The sequence below is a fragment of the Hypanus sabinus genome, chromosome 7 (genome assembly GCF_030144855.1).
Source record: "Hypanus sabinus isolate sHypSab1 chromosome 7, sHypSab1.hap1, whole genome shotgun sequence".
Lineage (NCBI taxonomy): Eukaryota > Metazoa > Chordata > Chondrichthyes > Myliobatiformes > Dasyatidae > Hypanus > Hypanus sabinus.
The window spans coordinates 128,438,185-128,458,471 of NC_082712.1; the positions used below are offsets into that span (position 1 = coordinate 128,438,185).

At 39.7% G+C, this 20,287-nt stretch overlaps 1 protein-coding gene across 3 annotated transcripts in view; it reads left to right on the plus strand.

The window, feature by feature from the left end:
* LOC132397172 (anoctamin-9-like) overlaps positions 1-20,287 on the plus strand; it is a 111,656-nt gene that overhangs the window by 48,657 nt on the left and 42,712 nt on the right. For all 3 annotated transcript variants that reach the window (XM_059975574.1, XM_059975576.1, XM_059975577.1), the window contains exons 13-14: positions 8,559-8,723; positions 9,301-9,337. In XM_059975574.1, coding sequence (XP_059831557.1) covers positions 8,559-8,723; positions 9,301-9,337 — 202 coding nt within the window. The remainder of the gene's footprint in view (positions 1-8,558; positions 8,724-9,300; positions 9,338-20,287) is intronic.

Sequence of the window (20,287 nt, forward strand, 5' to 3'; positions counted from 1 at the left end):
TGGACAAAGGGAAAAATATAGTTGGTACTTTGGGGCTGTGGTTTATCAGGAAATTTAGTAGGTAGGGGTTTGTTGTTAGTGTCTATTTATTTGATATTTATGGGTGGTCTGAGTGTGGGCATACCAGTGTTTCTATGGCAAATATCTTTAAATGGAGTTGGGTATCTACGTTGAGGGGAATAGAGAGACTTAGGATGAATGGTGATTAGAGGTCTGAGAGGAGATACTTGGGATACAAAGATCAAAGCTGTGGAATAAGGAGGCACTCAAAGAATAAAAGATATTATTTGGACCTACCTGAGTGGGATTCCAGACTAGAGCTATATTATGGACACTTAATCATCAAAAGGGTGTCCAATGATAGACAGTTGAAGGAAAATATGAACCAACTTCCTCAGTAATGCTCCAAAAAGAGTATTGCACAGGGAATGACATAATTTGACCCATATTTGATGCTGTAGATGATTAGCCATTCCCCTCAATAATAAGTATACCACTTTGGAAACTATTGGGAGAGGGGCGATCTATCAGGGGGAATGTACAGTGACTGGATCTCTGCCGCTGAGTCTGGCTCTGTGGCTCAGAAATGAAGGTGGATGAAGAGAAGTGTAGTAGTGATTGGGAGTCCATAGGTAAAGGAACAGGCAGGAAATTGGAATCGGGTTTAATATCACTGGTATAGAGTATTGTGCAAAAGTCTTAGACATGTATATCTCGGTAGGGTGCCCAAGATGTTTGCACAGTACTGTATTTGTTGATGTGGAGTGGACAGCAAGTCTGTAAATCCAGCGGGAGCAAAAGATGTTGGGAATGGTGATGGTGGAGTGCCACAGGAGGGGTGTGGTACAGGTGGCAGAGGAGTGCCAGGGGTAGGAGGGGGTTGGCGTGGGTGCAGACACACCCAGCTCTCAGACACCAGGCAAGGTCATTTTATTCCAAATAATTGGTTTATTGATCATTACAGAAAGTCTCTGGTACTTCCTGTTCCCTCCCCTCTCCCTTCCCCTTTTCCCAACCATCTTTCCCCTCTCCCTGCCTCCTTCCTACTCTCAGTCCACAATAGAGACCCATATCAGAATCAGGTTTATCATCACTCACATATGTCATGATTTTTTTTTTGCAGCAGTTCGGTGCAATACATAAAATTGCCACAGTACTGTGCAAAAGTCTTGGACACTCTGGCTAGATATATAGAGGATGTTTCCTGTGGTGGGAAAGGTTAAGACCAGAGGACACAGCCTCAGAATAGAGGGGACTTTAGAATGAATTTAGAATGGACATGAGGAGGAATTTCTTTAGCCAGACAATGGTGCATTACTGGAATACTTTGCCACATGGCAGCTGCAGAGGCCAAATCTTTATGTATATTCAAGGCAGAGGTTGAAAGATACTTGATTGGTCAGGGCATGAAGGGATATGGGGAGAAGGCAGGGGATTGGAGCAGAGAGGAAAATTGGATCAGCCATGTTGAAACAGTGGAGCAGACTTGATGGGCCAAATGGCCTAATTCTGCTCTTTAATCTTATGTCTTATTTATGCTCTCACCAAGACTAGTTTTGCAGTGTCCTCAATTGCCACTCAATAAGAAAATTCAAATGGCTGGGGCTGCTCAGAATGAAATGGTGCATAATAGCAATAGGTCATATGAGCTAAGTTTGCTTAAAGTTATTTTTGACAGCCTTCTGAACCTCTTTCACTCCAAAGAAGCAACCACTCACCAGCTTAGCTACGATCACATATAGTTATAACTGTAATTAAAGGCATTATGTGAAGTAATCACTAAGGGGACACATGCACGGGATTATAAGGCATTGCTCTTAATTGGATATAAATAGTGTTTGGTATGGTGAATCACTTAGTTTTGACTTTCAAGCAGATGATGATAAGGCATAATAGAGTGGAAAATTGATTACAATAGGGATTTGGGGTTATCTTTAATCATTATCGCTCATTAATTATCACTAGGAAGTCAATATTTGTTGAAAATGCCATTGAGAGTATTACAAATTACCAAATTGACCTACTGTAGTGTTTCCGGTGAAGGAAATCTAACAGCACCATTATGTGACAGTTCTAACATAGCTAGAATTTTAAAAAAGAGATGAATTACTGCCAAACAAGAGATATGTGACTTGAAGCCCACAATGCCTCTATTAAAATACCGAAGCAACAGCTCCCTTTGCCTTTCTGCATGGTTTATATTGGCCTTTTGCTTAGATTAAGAAGAAGTTTTCAAGGGTTGCTGACATGTGCTGGTCAAGTGGGATCTCAAGTGAATCTAAGAACTATATTTCATACACAAGTACAAGCAGTAATGATGTCCCTTATCATAATCTTCCAACTTTTTTTCTCCTCATACACTTTCGCTTCCTGTTGCTCCACTTCCACTTCCTGTTCCCACGATTACAAGTAACAAGTTTTGACAAAGCACAATCCTCCATGCAGGATGACTTCTGAGCAAAAAAAAAGCACAATGTAGTTTCAATGTTGCTTCTTTGGGAGTTGTTTTCAATCCTGTTCCTGTACTACATGACTGCACTTCAGAAGTACTTGATCAATTCGAAAGCAGTTTGGACACACAGAAATGAATTGAAAATAACTAATATTAATTACTTCTTCAACAACATATTCAAAATACTGCAGGAACTCAACATGACAGGCAACGTTTGTGGAAGAGAATGGACAGTCGGTGTTCCGTGTCTCTACACCACCTTCTTTTTCTGGCTTTTGTCCTCTTTCTTTGCCAGTCCTGAAGGGCCTCAGCCTGAGACTTCAACTATTTATCCCCTCCATAGATGCTGCCAGACTTGCTGAGTTCTTCCAGCATTTCAGACTGTAAGACATAGCAGCAGAATTAGGCCATTTGGCCTATCGAGTCTGCTCTGCTATTCCATCATGGCTGATCTATTATCCCTCTCAACCCTTTCTCCTGTATTCTCCTCGTAATCTTTGATGCCCTGACTAATCAAGAATCCATTTTGAGTATATCCAGTGATTTGGTATCCACAGCAATCTGTGGCAATGAATTTCTCGGATTCACCATCCTCTGCCTAAAGAAGTTCCTCCTTATCTCTGTTCCAAAGAGACATTCCTCTATCCTGAGGCTGTGCCTTCAGGTTCCAGACTCCCCTCTATAGGAAACATCCTCTCCACATCTACTCTATCTCTGCCTTTCAATATTTGATAGGTTTCAATGAGATCCCCTCATTTATTACCAACAAAGCCACCTCATCATCTCTGCCTACTACCTGTCTTTTCAATACAATGTGTATACATGGATGTTAACCTCCCAACTGTAATCTTCTTTCAGCCGTGGCTCAGTGATGCCCAAATGGTCAAACCTGTTAATCTCTAACTGCACTACAAGATCATCTACCTTATTCCATATATAGCACGCATTCAAATGGGACAGTTTCAGTCCTGAATTCATCACCCTTTTCGATTTTGCCCCCATGTTACACTTCAACTCATCCCACTGACTGAACTTTGCCTGTTCTTCCTCATAATATCAGTCACACTGCGTTTACTTGTCTACCAACTACGCCATCCTCAATCGTATCACTCCAGTTCACACTTCTGTGCCAAATTAGTTTAAACCCTCACCGATAGCTCTAGCAAAGTTGCCCGCAAGGATATTGGCTCTCCTTGATTTCAGGTGTAACTCGCCCATTTTGTACAGGTCATACCTTCCCCTGAAGAGATTCCAGTGATCCACAAATCTGAAACCCTGCCGCCTGCACCAATTCCTGAGTCTTGCACCAACTCCCTATATACTCTCTTCAAGACCTCATCCCTTTTCTGACCTATGTCATTGGTATCAGTATGTACCACGTCTTCTAGCTGTTCATTCTCTCCCTTTAAAATGCTGTGGACCCAATCTGAGACATCCCTGATCCTGGCACCTTGGCAGCAACATACCGTCCACACCTCTTTCACGTCCTCAGAATAATCAATGCTGATAATCAACACTGGTGCACCTCAAGGATGTGTACTTAGCTCACTGCTCTGCTCTCTCTACACTTTACCTGTATCCCTTCATGCCCTGATCAATCAAGAATCTATCAACCTCTGTCTTAAATATACATAAAGACTTGGCCTCCAGAGCTGTATGGGGCAAAGAATTCCACTGATTCATGATTCTCTGGCTAAAGAAATTCCTCCTCATCTCTGTTCTAAAAAGATGCCCCTCTATTCTGAGGCTGTGTCCTCTGGTTTTAACCTCTCCCACCACAGGAAACATCCTTACCATATCCACTCTATCAAGGCCTTTCACCATTTGATAGGTTTCAATGAAGCCACCTCTCATTCTTCCGAATTCCAGTGAATACAAGCCCTGAACCATCAAATGCTCTTCATATGACAAGCCATTCAATCCTGGAATCATTTTTGTGAACGTCCTTTGAATTCTCTCCAGTTTCAGCACATCCTTCCTAAATCAGTGGCCCAAAATTGTTCACAATACTCCAAGTGAGGCTTCACTGGTGCTTTATGAATTCTCAACATTACATTCTTGCTTTTCTATTCTAGTTCTTTTGATCTGAATGTTAACATTGCATTAACAGACTCAACCTGCAAATTAACTTTTAGGGAATCCTGCACAAGAACTCCCATGTCTCTTTGTGCCTCAGATTTTTTGGATTTTCTCTCCATTCAATCCTTTCATTTCTTTTACCAAAATGCTTGACCATACACTTTCCAACACTGTATTCCAGGGGTTCCCAACCTGGGGTGCCCGCACCCCCAGGGGGTGCGAGATGGAATTTCAAGGGGTGTGACAAAGAGTGGCTTGTGTCCTTGAGTGATGAGTCACGAGTCATCACTCAGCCAGCTGCCAGTGTGCCTTGAGAAGTAGTAATGTTTATTTCCAAGCACACTCCAGTCTCCCGCTGCCCGAGTCAGCATTGAGGATTCTCATCAGTGTTACCTGGGAAGTTACACCTCAGAGATGAGGAGTGAGGAGTCTCATCAATGTTAGCTAGAAGGTTACATCTCAGAGTTAAAAATCATCTCATAATGCCAGAATCTTTATACATCCCGAATCAACCATCGAGTAATGACTTCGCGTTAAAGCCAAACCTGCAGACAGTAGGTAAATTATTCAATTATAACATTTTAAAAAGCCGCATTTTGATAAAAAGCAGCTGCAGTCATTCATTTGTATTTGTCTCAATGCATTAAAGAAGTTTTTGAATTTCAAAGGTTTTTTTTTCTCTTAAAAGGTTTTTTTCTTGAATCGTTGATAATTTTGAATTGTGTTAGTTGAGGAGGTATCATGGTTAGCACCAAGGACTTTGAATCGTGTGATGGGAGTTCATATCTCAGGTAATCATCGGAAATAGGTGTGTAAATTCAGTAGAGAGTAGCCTAATAAGTCATGTCATGTCCCCCTGCATTTCCACCTGATGATTTATCTTGGCGTAACTGCAGATAACATCATAATATAATATTTGAAAGCGTATTTCTTGCGATACTTTGCTATAGGCTTGTCTGGTTGAGTAAAGCGGTCATCCCTGACTTAGTCAGATAGTTTTTCTTATATTAGCTCATATTTTTCTCTTTACCCTTAACCCTTCATTAACCCTTCATCATGTCAAAAAGAAGGAAATGATGGCTTGCAAAAAACCCAGTGTATTCTTTGTAGCTTTGTGTTTTCCAACTCAAATCTGAAGCCACCCAAGCTTCAAGAGCACTTCAAGAACAAGCATGGCGGAGCTGATGTTGGGTCATTGAAAATCAAAAGAGCTCATTTTGATTCACAAGGAACTCTTCCAAAATTAGGTTTCATTTCTGTTGAAAAACCACTACTTCTTGCTTCATACCAAATGGCATATAAAGTGGCCAAATCTAAGAAGCCCCATACAATTGCAGAAGATCTCATTAAGCCACGTGCACTGGAAATGGCAACAACTATCCTGGGCAAAGAAGCAAGAAAAAATTTTGAACAGGTGCCCCTATCAAATAATGTCATTTACAACTGAATCAGTGATTTGAGTGAAGATATTTTGGACCAAGTCATCTCAGATGTCAGAGCTAGTCCTCTTAAAATCTCTATTCAGTTGGATGAGTCAACTGATGTCTCCAGTTGTAGTCAACTCATCACATTAGTGAGGTATGTCAATGATGTTGCTGTGAAGGAAGATTTCCTGTTTGTAAAGATCTGAAAACAAACACAACTTCAAAGGATGTGATGCAGCTGGTGAAAGACTGCTTTGCCAAACATGATTTAGATATCAAAGTCACTGGTTCTGTGTGCACTGACAGGGCACCTGCAATGCTTGGAAATCAATCTGGCTTTTCTGCATTGATGAAAAAGGAGATTCCAGACTTGCAAGTTACCCATTGTTTTTTTCATCGGCATGCTTTGGCATCAAAAACATTGCCTCCAAATTTGAAGAAAGTCCTTGATACTTGTGTGAAGATCATCAACTGGATCAGGAGGCGTGCTTTGAACCATCACATCTTCAAATTATTTTGTGAGGGTCTGGGAAGTTCAATTTTGCTTTTCCACACAGAAGCCCTTTGGTTGTCATGAGGACAAGCTTTAACCCGCTTCTCTGAACTGCGGGAAGAAATTAAAGTTTTTCTGGAGGAGCATGAATGTGATCTGGTTGGGGCAATGGAATTACAGGAATTCGCCCAAATGCTGGCTTACTTAGCTGACATTTTCACTCGTATGAATGACCTGAGTGTTTCTCTTCAAGGAAAAGGGATAAACATATTGAAGCCTTGTGAAAAGTTGAATGCCTTCAAAGAAAAGTTACATCTTTGGCGTCGAAGGATGGAAAGAGGCAGTCTCTCTAACTTTCCTTCACTGGAAGAGATGGTTGATGATGCTGGATCCATAACTCCTACTGTGCGTGAAGAAATTGTGGCTCATTTGGAAATGCTGTCAGAATTGTTTGATGGATATTTTGCTGCTGGAGACCTGAAGATTTCAGAAGAATGGATCATGAATCCATATTCCTACAATTTGGAGAAAATGTCTGATGATGAAGAGCTGAAGGAAGATCTTATTGATTTGCGGACAAATCGAGCTCTTGAAATGCAATTTGAAAGCAAGACTTTGGAGGAGTTTTGGTGTGCAGCATTGGATATGTTCCCAAGACTTGGTGGAAAAGCACTCAGTGTCCTCACTCCATTTGCAACAACATACTTGTGTGAATCTGGATTCAGTACTCTTTTGTCAATCAAGACAAAATCTAAGATTCGCCTGAATCCACAGGCAGACCTGCGGATCACAGTCAGCAAGAAAGTTCCATGTTCTGACAAAATCCTGAATGAGAAGCAGGAGCAAAGAAGTCATTGAATCTTATGTTCACAATTGGGATTGATGTTACTGTTTACAACTTTTTCTGAATAAATTTGAATCTAATCGCTCAATTTATATTTGCATTTTATGCATGGAGTTAAAAGCTTATTTTTTTAAGTTCAGTTTGTTCACCCACAGTATTGTATGTGGTTCAATAATTCCCCTTCAAATGTGATATTACTTTTGTAGGGGGTGCGAACATTAATCAAACATTTCCCAGGGGTGTGGAGCATAGAAAAGGTTGGGAACCACTGCTGTATTCCATCTGCCATTTCTTCATTCATTCTCCTAATCTGTCTAAATCATTCTGTGGCCTCTGTACTTCCTCAAAATTACCTGCCCCTCTACCGACCTGCATTCCTCCTGGGAGTGCACAACAGATTCTTGCACCAGAACGACTGACCCCCAAGCTTAGTCCAGCAGTCTAAGTTTTCACTTCTTCAAAACCTCCATAAAGAATGGAATACCAAACTCCAGCAGAAGAGTCTAGTTGACATGGTTGACATTAGAACTTCCAGTATGGGGTTAGCGTTTCAAGCTGATGACCTTTCATCTGACTATCAAATGAAGGGCAAATCTACTTTACTTTTCATTCCATAGTTGCAGCCTGAGCTAATGAATATGTCTAGCATTTTGTTTTATTTCAAATCTTTCCCCATCCCTTATTTATTTATACATGCCCCCTTTCTTTCTTTTCTCTCTCTGTCCCTTTCACAATCACTCCTTGCCTGCTCTCCATCTCCCTCTGGTGCTCCCCTCCCCCTTTCTTTCTCTCTAGGCCTCCCATCCCATGATCCTCCCCCTTCTCCAGCTCTGTATCCCTTTTGCCAATCAACATTTGAGCTCTTAGCTTCATCCCTCCCCCTCCTGGCTTCTCCTATCATTTTGGATTTCCCCCTCTCCCCTCTCTCTCCCACTTACAAATCTCTTACTATCTCTTCTTTCAGTTAGTCCTGACGAAGGGTCTCGACCTGAAACGTCGACAGTGCTTCTCCCTATAGATGCTGCCTGGCCTGCTGCATTCCACCAGCATTTTGTCTGTGTTGCTTGAATTTCCAGCATCTGCAGATTTCCTCGTGTTTGTATTTCAAATCTGTAGTATTTTTGCTATTGGATTACTCATTGCGCTTTTTGTGATCCTTATTGATACGTTATACTTGCCTGCCTACCATATTAACCACATTACATTACTTCTCCTTAACTATGCATATGTATAATTGCTCAGTCTGATTTTCTTGCTGTTTTACAGATTACAATTATCATTGGCATTGCTCTTGGAATTGTGATATTTCGGGTTATTGTTGCTGTCCTGTTCACAAAATCTTCATCGGAGTTTCTGAGTGATCATGCCTATACAGCTGCTGTGGCTGTTGGTGCTTTGTTGCATTTCCTTACAATTCTCATCATGACTAAGGTATGAGATTGGCAGTCTTTTTTCTTATTATCAGGATTCCATTTTATTTTTATTGCAATAGCAAGAGTTTATTGCATATAATTTACAAAACCTTTATGCACACCTGTGATACATACTGAGGTACATGGATAAGACCTGAGTTTAGTGAATAAATAGAGCATGTGGTTACAAATGACTAACATTCTCCCTTTGCTCCCAAATTCATAAGGGAAATTTATTGGATAAGTTCAAAATTATGAGAGATTTTAATAAAACAATCCCACTGGTCAATGAGCTACATGCATTTTAAATACTAGTGAACATACATTTAAAATTACAACTGGAAAGTTAAAGAAAATGTTTTGTATCTTTTACGTGTGTCCTTGGCACATGGAACACCCTAATAGAAGGACAAGAAAAAAATAGAAATTGATCCTTAAATAAAGGAGAGGAAAAAGAGATAGGGGAATGGACGGAAAAATAAATTAATAACAAACAAAATTAGCATCTTAAAGGCAAATCCTACTCTGGCTACTACCCTTTTGTAAAATATGTCACTTCATTAAGACAAATAATTGCTGACGTTTTTGTGTTACAGATTAATCGCAAACTTGCGAAGAAGTTATGTGATTTAGGTATGTATGCCTCTAATCTGGGTTATAGGAAAAGGCACCTTATGTGTATTAAAAGCATTTTGAAAATGTTTTGAGGAGTTTATACCTTTTTCAGATGGAGATCACATTGGGAGACTGGACTTGGCACCACTTGTTATGATTCATCTTCAGCAGGGATGTAATTTTCCCCACTGTATTTTGTAGTGGTAATGACATCATGATATGAAAGAAAAGTGGAAGGCTATGTGGGAGGAAGTTTTAGAATGATTTTGGAGTAGGTTTAAGGTTTGGCACAACATCATGGACAAATGGCCTGTACTCTGCACGCACACACTTCTACCTTGCAAAATTAGATCGAAAGATCCCCTCTACCAGCTTTGCTTTTAGTCACAGTAACATAAGGGGCAAACCACACAGCAAGTTGGGAACCATATGGGACTTAAAGGACCTCTGATAGGTTTTTTCTTTCATTCTGATTGCCACACATTGATTTACATTAAGCAGCAAAAATACAAAATTTCAGTACTGCATTAGATAGCAAAGTCTACATTCCTGATAACTATTATGGGGTGAGGCATGACTGGATAACAACACAGCATATGTGTGCAATGTTACTTTCCACTATGCCATTTATCACATGCCACCTTTATTTCATTCCCTCAATTCCATGACTTTTCAATAGGTGCAATAAGTGCATTTAATGTCAGAGAAATGTGTACAACATACATCCTAAAATACTTTTGATTTCTCTCTTCTGCTTTTATCTTCCCTCCTTTTCTTTATCTCATGGGAAACATGTGAATGAGTGGTTGCTGTGAACTCAGCCAACAATTACTCTCTGTGAACATATGTTTATCTCTATTTCAAATATTATTAACATGAAACAAACCACTTCATCCTTCCAGGGCCAAGGACTAGAGGCCCGGAGACAACCTGTCTTGGGGTTGGAGGCTTATTTGTGTGTGTGAGTGGATAGGAGAGTGGAAAAGGGGTTTGATGTGCTGTTGTTAGCTTGTTTTCTTGTTATCACTGTTGTTTGTGTTGTTCTGCTGAACATTGTGGGCATGCTATATTGGCACTTATAGGCTGCACCAAGCACATCCTTATTTGTGTTGATTGTTAACACAAATTACATATTTTGTAAAGTTTTGTAACTCCAGAACATAAAATTAACTGAAAGGAAAATAAGGGAATAAAGTATCTAACTTCGTGTTAACTGTAAACTAAACGTGCATGTATTACATGGTAGTGTCATGCATGCAATTCACTTTTTTGCAAATAATCCATGATTAATTATTTTAATAAACAAGAAAGCTTAATCAAACAATATATTTACTACTAATTAAATATTAAGTACACACAGCAGTCCTCCCTGCTTAGCAATAAACTCCAATTCAATATAGAATGCATCCCAACTATATATACTGCATTCTATAGAATACAACTACTAAATAGACTTCCACAGCATAGTACATTTTAAATTGTCCCATTTAGGCCTAGAGATTTAATCACTGTGGAGGATTGCTCTTGTGGGATAACGTCTTTCCTGACAAGGGGAATCACTGTGTTCAGTAGGTAAGATGTGGCTGTGAGACAACCGTAGGTTCTGGGGCCTCCTCCATGGTGGTTGTAGTAGTTGACTCTGAGACTGCAAGAGGTGGTTCTGACTGCTCTGGACACCTTTCTTCTCCTTTTCTTGGTTTTTCTCTCTGGATTTGCTTTGGGCCTTTTCAACTTGTTTTTCTTTTTCTTGCCTTCCTTTTTTTCCTTCTAGTTTTTTTATGAGTATCTCTGAATTTGCTAATTTTCTCGAGAAATTAGGGCTCATTTATCCTCTGCCATTTCCATAGAACCATAGAACATTTCAGCGCAGAAGCAGGCCTTTTGGCCCTTCTTGGCTGTGCCAGACCATTTTTCTGCCTAGTCCCACAGACCTGCATCTGGATCATATCCCTCCGTACACCTCTCATCCATGTACCTGTTCAAGTTCTTCTTAAAAGTGAGCCCACATTTACTACTTCATCTGGCAGCTCATTCTATAGTCCCACCACTCTCTGTGTGAAGAAGCCCCCCTAATGTTCCCTTTAAACTTTTCTCCCTTCACCCTTAACCCATGTCCTCTGGTTTTTTTCTCCCCTAGCCCCAGTGGAAAAAGCTTGCTTGCATTCACTCTATCTATACCCATCATAATTTTATATACCTCTATCAAGTCTCCCCTCATTCTTCTACGCTCCAGGGAATAAAGTCCTAACCTATTCAACCTTTCTCTGTAACTCAGTTTTTCAAGTCCTTATGTCATCCTCCTCTTGCTTTTCCTTTTTTTTCTAGGATTGCATCGGGATCTTGGGAAGGTTCATTTAGTTCACTGGAGTATTCTCTTATTAATCCTTCTATTACTTCCTTTACCATTTGATCTCTCCTCTTGGTTTCCTCATCCACAACATCATCTGTTGAATCTTTTGTTTTCCTATCGCTTCTTTCTTTTTGGTCCTCCACTCATCCAACTGGACTTTGCATCTTTGCATCTACTTTTACAGCAGCTTCTTGTCTCCCACTTGAAATTCATGCCACAACTTTAATCCACAGAGTAGATTCTGGTTCTTTATACTCACAAAAGCCGAATACTTACAACTTTCCTGAAGCTTCTTGACTTCTCTTCCAGCTTAAAACCAAGCTACATTTGGCAAGTAATTGCCTGATAAACAAATTACAAGTTTTCTCAGATATGCTGCCTTCAAAAACTGTTTAAAATGGCCCACTGCTTTCCTCACTTTCATGATTCCTCTGAGCAGCATGGTCTTTCCTTAGTCCCATGGGGATGCTATGTAGGCACTGGAATGTGGGACAGCAGTTGTGGGCTGTGCCCAGCACATCTTTGGTTGTGTTGATTGTTAACACAAATCACGTATTTTGTTATGTTTTCTAACTTCAAAACATAAAATTAAGTGAAACAAAAACAAAGGAGTCAGAAATGCAAGTCTAATGTCATGTGTATCTTAAGCAAGGTGTGCATGCATCATGTGGCAATGTCATGACATGACGTATGCAATTCACTTATATATCTTCTACTGCAGTCTATTCATTATTTTACCATTAGCTTTAATGGGATTTCAATTAGCTACTCTACACATATTATACCTATTGGGGTGGAGTGAAATGTCCCTGGTCCAGTGAGTCACCCCACTAAATGGCTCAACTCCATTGTTGATGTGCATATAACATCTTTCTATGCTTGTGACTCCTTCCACTCTTGTAGTACCCACAACATGTTTAGCTGAACTTAAAACGGTCACCTGTTAGTAAATCATATTCCCTATATGAGTTATTAGCAATGCTAATCAATTTCTTGGGCCTACAATTCTGTAAGATAGATGTCTTTGATCTTTTCACAATATTTAATCTCTTGTTAATGACAAGAAAGTGCGATCAGCTTCAAAAAATGAAACCATAAAACAATGGCTTAGATCCCAGAAATGAGGAAATGAAAAAAATTTCAACAAATACATCATAACAATTTATGCTTTATTCTTCAAGGTTGACATTTAGTAGGGATGTCTGAAACTGAAATTCTTAGTAATCTTTTAAAACCCACCCAACAGAGAATGAAAATAACATCTGATTAAGTGGATCTGATAGTTCCTGTTGGGCTCTCTTAGTTTTTTTCTGACAGTCTTGCCTTCTATCTAAATGCTGCTTCATGTACTGAGTTGCAAGTAGATTTGAGCATTGTGCAATCATCAGTAAACATTCATATTTCTGATCTCATAATGGAAGGAAGGGCATTGATGAAGATATATGGATAAACTCCTGAAGGATTAACACAGCCGGGATACAAGAACATAGAACAATATGCCTTAACCCACAATATTATGCAACCTATATCAACTTACTCCATGATCAATCTAACCCTATGCAGCCCATTCTTCTCACATCCATGTGCCTAAGAGTTTCTTAAATGTCTTTACTGTTACAGCCTTCATCACCACTCCTAGTAGTGCATTCCAGACACCTAGTACTCTCTATGTTAAAAAACACTTACCTCTGACAGCTCACCATAAATTTTTCTCCATTCATCTTAAACAGATATCCTCTGGTATTGGCCAATGTTGCCCTGGGGAAAAGGTGCTGACTGTCCACTCTGTGTATGCTTCTCACAATCTTGTACAGTTCAATCAAGTCACCTCTCATCACTCTTCACTCCAAATAAAAATGCCCCTGCTCGTGCAATTTTTCCTTACCAGAGATGATCTCCAATCCAGGTAGCATCCTGGTAAATATGCTCTGCACCTTATCTAAAACTTCCATATCCTTCCCATAATGAAACGACTACAACTGAACGCAATACTCAAAAGTGTGATCTATTCAGTATTTTACAGAGGTGCAACATTACCTTGCAGGTCTTGAACTTAGTACCCCAAGTAATGAAGACAAACACACAAAACATCTTATTGTCCACCATGCCAACATGCATGGCCACTTTGCAGGATCTGTAGACTTGGGACCCAAGATCACTCTGTAGCTTCACATTGCTAGAATCCTGTAATTAACTTTGTGCTCTGCCTTCAAGTTCAACCTTCCAAAGTGTATCACTTCACATTTTTCTGGATTGAAATCCATCTGCCACTTCTCTGCCCAGCTTTACATTCTGTTTATATCTTGTTGCACCCTTCTTCACTATCCAAAGCACCACCAAACTTTGTGTTATCTGCAACCTTAATAGCCCACCCTTTCACTTCCTAATCCAAGAGATTTATAAAAATTATGAAGAGGAGGGATCCCAAAACTGATCCCTGCAAAACACCAGACAAAATACATTCCATCTACTACCACTCTGTCTTCTGTGGACAAGCCAATTCTGAATCCACACAGTTAAGTTTCCATGTATCTCATGCCTCATGACTTTCTAGATGAGCCTACAATGGGGACCCTTGTCAAAGGCCTCATTAAAATGCACATACACCAAATTCACCATTCTGTCTTCATCAGTTTTTGTCACCTCTTTGTAAACTCAATAAGCTCATGAAGAAAAACCTGCCCCTCACAAAGCCATGCTGACTGCTCCTGATAAGACTACGCTTCTCCAAATTGTCATAAATCCTGTCTAAGAATCTTCTTCACTGCCCACCAATGATGTATGACTCACTAGTCTATAATTCTCAAGATTATCTTTATTACCTTTTCTTTAACAAGGAAATGCACCACAGCAGAAATGTGCAGGTTACTTAAGGATACTTGAGAACATTTCTTCCAAATTTACATTCCCAAGTTTACACCTAATACCATTTTAATTAAATGTTTTCTCATAGTATCTACTCCTATCCTTCTCCATAGCTAACCTAGAGGTTAGGGAGTGTGGTCACTATGTCCAATATGCATATCCACCAAGGATTCTGTCACCTGACCGTCCAGCCAAAGGGTCTTCGCCTGAAACGTTGACTGTACTTTTTTCCATAGATTCCTCCTGGGCTGCTGAGTTCCTCTAGCATTTTGTGTGTGTTGCTTGGATGTTCAGCATTTGCCGATTTTCTCTTCTTTGTGACCTGACCAGGTTTTATTGCCTAATACTAGATCCATTATAGCCTCTCTTCCGGTCAGTCTGCCTACATATTGTGTCAGGAATCCTTCCTGGACACACTTAAGAAATTATGACTTATCTAAACCTTTTGTACCAAGGAGCTGCCTATCAATATTAGGGAAGTTGAAGTGTGAAAACAACCCAATTTTTCTGCCCCTTTCAAAGATCTGCCTACTGATCTGCTCTTCAGTGTCTCTGTCACCCCCTTCTTGTTTCTGACTTCCACCCAGACTGACTTAGTAGATAATCTCTCTATGACATTCTCCCTTTCTGCAGCTGTGATACTATCCCTGATTGGCAGTGCCACATCCCGCCTCCACCCTTCCCTCCTATCCTATCCCTTCTAAATTATCCAAACCCTGGAACATCAAACAGTCAAGCAACCAATCCTGCCCTTGAAACAGCCAAGTCTCGGTAATGGTACATCATAATTCCGTGTACTGACCATGCTCTAAGTTCATCACTCTTGTTCTTAATGCTTATTACTTAATGCACCCATGTTTTTAATAGAGGTATGAGTGACCTATTAGAACCACAACCATGTTCCTTTGTGTGAGATATGATTCCAATCACTGGAGAGTTTTCTCTTTGACACCCATTGACTTCAACCTTTATAAAGTTGCCTTGATGCCATACTTAATCTATTGGTTCCTCATATCAAGGACAGTCATTCTTGCTTCAGCTCCAGAGCTTAGCTCGTTGGTCCATATTTGGAGCACGGCTGCAATGAGTTCTGGAGTTAAGTGGAACACAAAGTAGGTGTTGGTGAGTAGGCTACTGATGTGTAATTGTCACTTGATAGCACTGTTGTGGTAACTTTAATCAGTTTGTTGATTGTTAAGTGGTCATAGTGGAATGCAAACTAGGTGTTGGCGAGTAGGCTACTGACGTGTAATTGTCACTTGATAGACTGTTGTGGTAGCTTTCATCAGTTTGCTGACTGAGAACAGACTGATTTTGTGATAATTGGCTGGCTTGGATTTGTCTTGCTTTTTGTGGTCAGAATATATACAGTATAGCCAATTTCCCACATTGTGGGTAACACATAATTAACAATTAGTTTATTATTGTCACATGTACTGAGACACAGTAAAAAGATGTACATTAACAATCTACACTGTGACATCTGCACAAAAAAAGTTGGGAGTTGGAACAAAGGACTGAGCCTGCTGTTGGGAGTTGCTGTCAGTGAGGAAGGGGAGGTAGAGATAGCAGGAAGTGACAGAGAAGATTGAGGTAGCAAATGGGAGCTGATATCGGGTAATAGTAGTTGTATGGAGGAAGGCGAATGACAGGTTTCTAGGAAACTGTAAAATAAGAAGCCAATTAAGGATTGTAGTGGCTTATCATTCAGTGTTGAAGGCAGTAGATAGGATTTAAATTTAAAATAAGGAAGAAAGAGTCTAAGGTTTTGTTGAGATTTGAATGTGGTCCTGTTTCTGGGTATCAATCCAATTAGACTAACTAAGGATTTGGAAAAAGCATTAGGAGGTATTGTTGGTGCAAAACCTTGAAGAGATGGGACACTCTTAATATTTTGCAAAGGTAGTTATCAATATGAAAAAAGTTTGTGGTTAAAAGCTGTGGGAGGAAGGAAAGTAACATGTCAGAGTTATATTGAACAACAGTAGTTTGGGGAATAATATCTGAAGTGCCTCTATATGTATCCATTGATCAAGTTAAAAATAATATAGTCAGGGGAAGAGTTATGGATGCTAGACATTTAAAAGGGTTTTGTGGTGGAATGAGAACAGTGTTGATCACATTTGATGGAAAAAGTAACCAGATTTAGATTGTATGAGTTATATGGTTTCAATCTTTGTGTCGTCCCCTCTGAGATGCTTTTGCTGCCAGAGGTTTGGCTGTGTAGCAGTTGTATGTAAGGATAAAAAGTAGATGTGGTGGAGAACATGATTATTGCAATTGTGGTGGAAAAAGTGTAGCAACTGTGGAGGGGAACTTTGCTCTATTTATGAATGGTGGCCTGTATATAAGAAAAGTGTGAAGTGCAGTGTTTTTGTGTGGAAATGGACATCAAATGCAGAGGCTCTGCAGAAAGTACAGAAGACAGTGTCAATAGGACCTCTTAATATATAGATTAAAGACAGTATGTAAAGTGCATAATTGTATAACAAAGGTAACTCTAATTGTTGATAAACTAAAGTTTGTCACTGTTATGGCAAATGTGGTAAATTGTACAGCACAAACTAAAAGTAGAACAGAAAAAGATTAAAATTAAGCTGTAGAAAACATCTAGAGATAAAACTATAGGTTATTAATGATGCTTTACAAGGAGGAGTAAATAAAGTTCGGACTTCAAAGGCAGGTTGTTGATGGTTTTTCCTGATCTTAGCTAATGGTCCAATAATTTTAAGCCATTTATTGAAGATTTACCAAATAAACCTGATGTTTTAAGTGTGCAAGAAACCTGGTTGAAATCTTGTTTAAGTTTTAAGATACAAGATTATGTTGATATAAGACACAATCTGTAAATGGGTAATGGAGGAGGAGTGGCTACCTTTGTCAAAAACAGGATAGCACATAGACGTATGGAAATTGGAGTTGCTTATCAGTCAATTGGGGATGAAATTTGAGAAAAGAATAGTAAAGTATGGATAATATCTTTTTATAACCTCTTGTAATATATTGGGAAGTGTGGGTGGAAATGGGAAAATGGAAGACTGGAAGAAAAGTGGTGTGCTGGAATGATGGTAGGAGTACAAGGAGAAATCTATTTAATGACACTGTTTCTGCTATAAGCCTTATCTGAGGCTATAACAGGTGTGTGTAACTGAAATGTATCACAATATAACAGTGGGGAGTGATCATTTCCCCATTATCTGTACAATGGGAATAGATGTGGATGTTTCTCGTATCTCCACATGAAATTTTAGAATAGACAAACTAGGATGTATTTGATGGTTTATATGATCATTTGGTTTTGGAGGATATCGTTGAGTAATAACTTGTGCAGTGTACTCAACGCAATAGCTAAGCAAACAATTCCCAGATTTTTGGGAGATAATAAAAAGAGAGCTGTTCCCTGGTGGACGGATGAATGTAAAAGAGCTGCGAAGGAGCAGAATAAGGCTTTTTGGAAAGTTAAGCAGTGTTACTCCTATTCAACTTTCATACCATAGAACCATAAGACATAGGAACAGAATTAGGCCACTTGGCCCATCGAGTCTGCTCCATCATTCCATCATGACTGATTTATTATCCCTCTCAACCCCATTCTCCTTCCTTCTCCCTGTTGCCCTTGGCATCCTAGTTAATAAAGAACCTATCAATCTCTGACTTAAATATACGCAATGACTAGGCCTGCAAAGCCATTTGTGGCAATGAATTCCATAGATTCACCATCCTTTGGCTAAAGAAAGTTTTCCTCATCTCTGTTCTAAATGGATGTCCCTCTCTTCTGAAGCCATGCCCTTTGATCCTAGACTTTCTCACTATAAGGAACATCCTCTCACATCCACTCTATCTAGGCCTTTCAATATTTGATAGGTTTCAAATGACAATTACATATTTGATAGATAGTTGAGAGATTCCCCCACCCTCTTTCTTCTAAACTCCAGCAAGTACAGACCCAGAGCCATCAAAAACTTCTCATACACTAACCCTTTCTTTTCCAGAATCATTCTCATTAACCTACTCTGGATGCTCCCCAATGCCAGCACATCTTTTCTCAGATAAGGGGCCCAAAGCTGCTCACAATACTGCACATGCTCTCTGACCAATGCCTTGTAAGGCCCCAGCATCACATCTTTGCTTTTATATTCTGGTCCTCTTGAAATGAATGCTAACATTGCATTTGCTTTCATTACCACTGACTCAACCTACAAGTTAACCTTTCAGAAATCCTGTACAAGGACTTCCGAGTCCCTTGCACCTCTGATTTTTGATTTGCTATACTATATTCCACCTGCCATTTCTTTGCCCATTCTGCCAATGTGTCTAAGACCATCTACAGACTCCCTGCTTCCCCACACTACCTGTCCCTGCACCTATCTTCGCATTGTCTGCAAACTTGGCCAAAAACCTATCAATTCTGTCATCCAAATCATCGATATAGAACGTGAAAAGAAGGGTTCCCAATATTGACCTCTGCGGAATGCTACTAGTCAATGGTAGGCAATCAGAATAGGCCCCTTTTATTCCCAATTTTTGCCTTTTGCCAACAAGACAATCTTCTAAATCCTTGCTAGTATCTTTCCTGTAATACCACGGTCTCTTATCTTTTTAAGCAGCCTCAAGTGTGGCACATTGTCAAAGGCTTTCTGAAAATTCAAGTAAACAACATCCACAAGCTCTGCTTTCTCTATCCTGCCAGGTATTTTCTTAAAGATCTCCAACAAATTTGTCAGGCAAGACTTACCCTTTAAGGAAACCTTGCTGACTTTGGTCTACTTTATCATTTGCCTCCAAATACCCCGAAATCTCATCCTTATTCATGGACTCCAATATTTTATCAACCAATGAAGTCAGGCTAACTGGCATATACTTTGCTTTTACTGACCCCCCCCCCCCCACTTCTCAAAGACTGGAGTGACATTTGCAATTTTCCAGTTCTCTGGAAACCATTGCAGAATCTTGTGATTCTTGAAAGATCATTACTAATGCCTCTACAATCTCTTCAGCTATCCATTTCAGAACCCTGGGGTGTAGATCATTTGGTGTGGGTGACTTATCTACCTTCAGTGCTTTCAGCTTCCTGAGCATCTTCTCTTTAGTACTGTAATAGCCACAACAGTCACTTCTGTTGCCTGATACTTACACATTCTGGCATTCTGCTAGTGTGTTCCACCATGGAGATTCACGCAAAATGCTTATTAAGTTCATCCACCATTTCTTTACCCCCTATTATTGCCACTCCAGTAGCATTTTCCTGCTGTCCAATATCCTCTCTTGCCTCTCTTTTACTCTTTATATAACTGAAAAAGTTTTTGGTACCTACTTTTATATTATAGACTAACTTAGCTTTGTATTTCATCTTTACTCTCCTTATGGTTTTTATCAATTGCCTTCTGCTGGTTTCTAAAAGCTTCTCAAACTTCTAACTTCTCACTAACTTTCACTATAAAATATGCCTTCCCTTTTGCTTTTATGCTGTCTTTGACTTCCCTCGACAACTACAGTTACCTCATTTTTCCTTTACTCCACTGTAATACATACATCTGATGTTATCTTCTCCCTCTGAAACTGCAGGGTGAATTCTATCATATTACGGTCACTGTATCCTAAGGGTTCCTTTACCTTAAGCTCCCTAATTAAATCTGGTTCATTGCACAACAGCCAATTCAGAATTGCCTTTCCCCTAGCAGGCTCAACCACAAACTGCTCTAAAAAGCCATCTTGCAGGGATTGTATAAATTCCCTCACTTGCGATCCAGCAC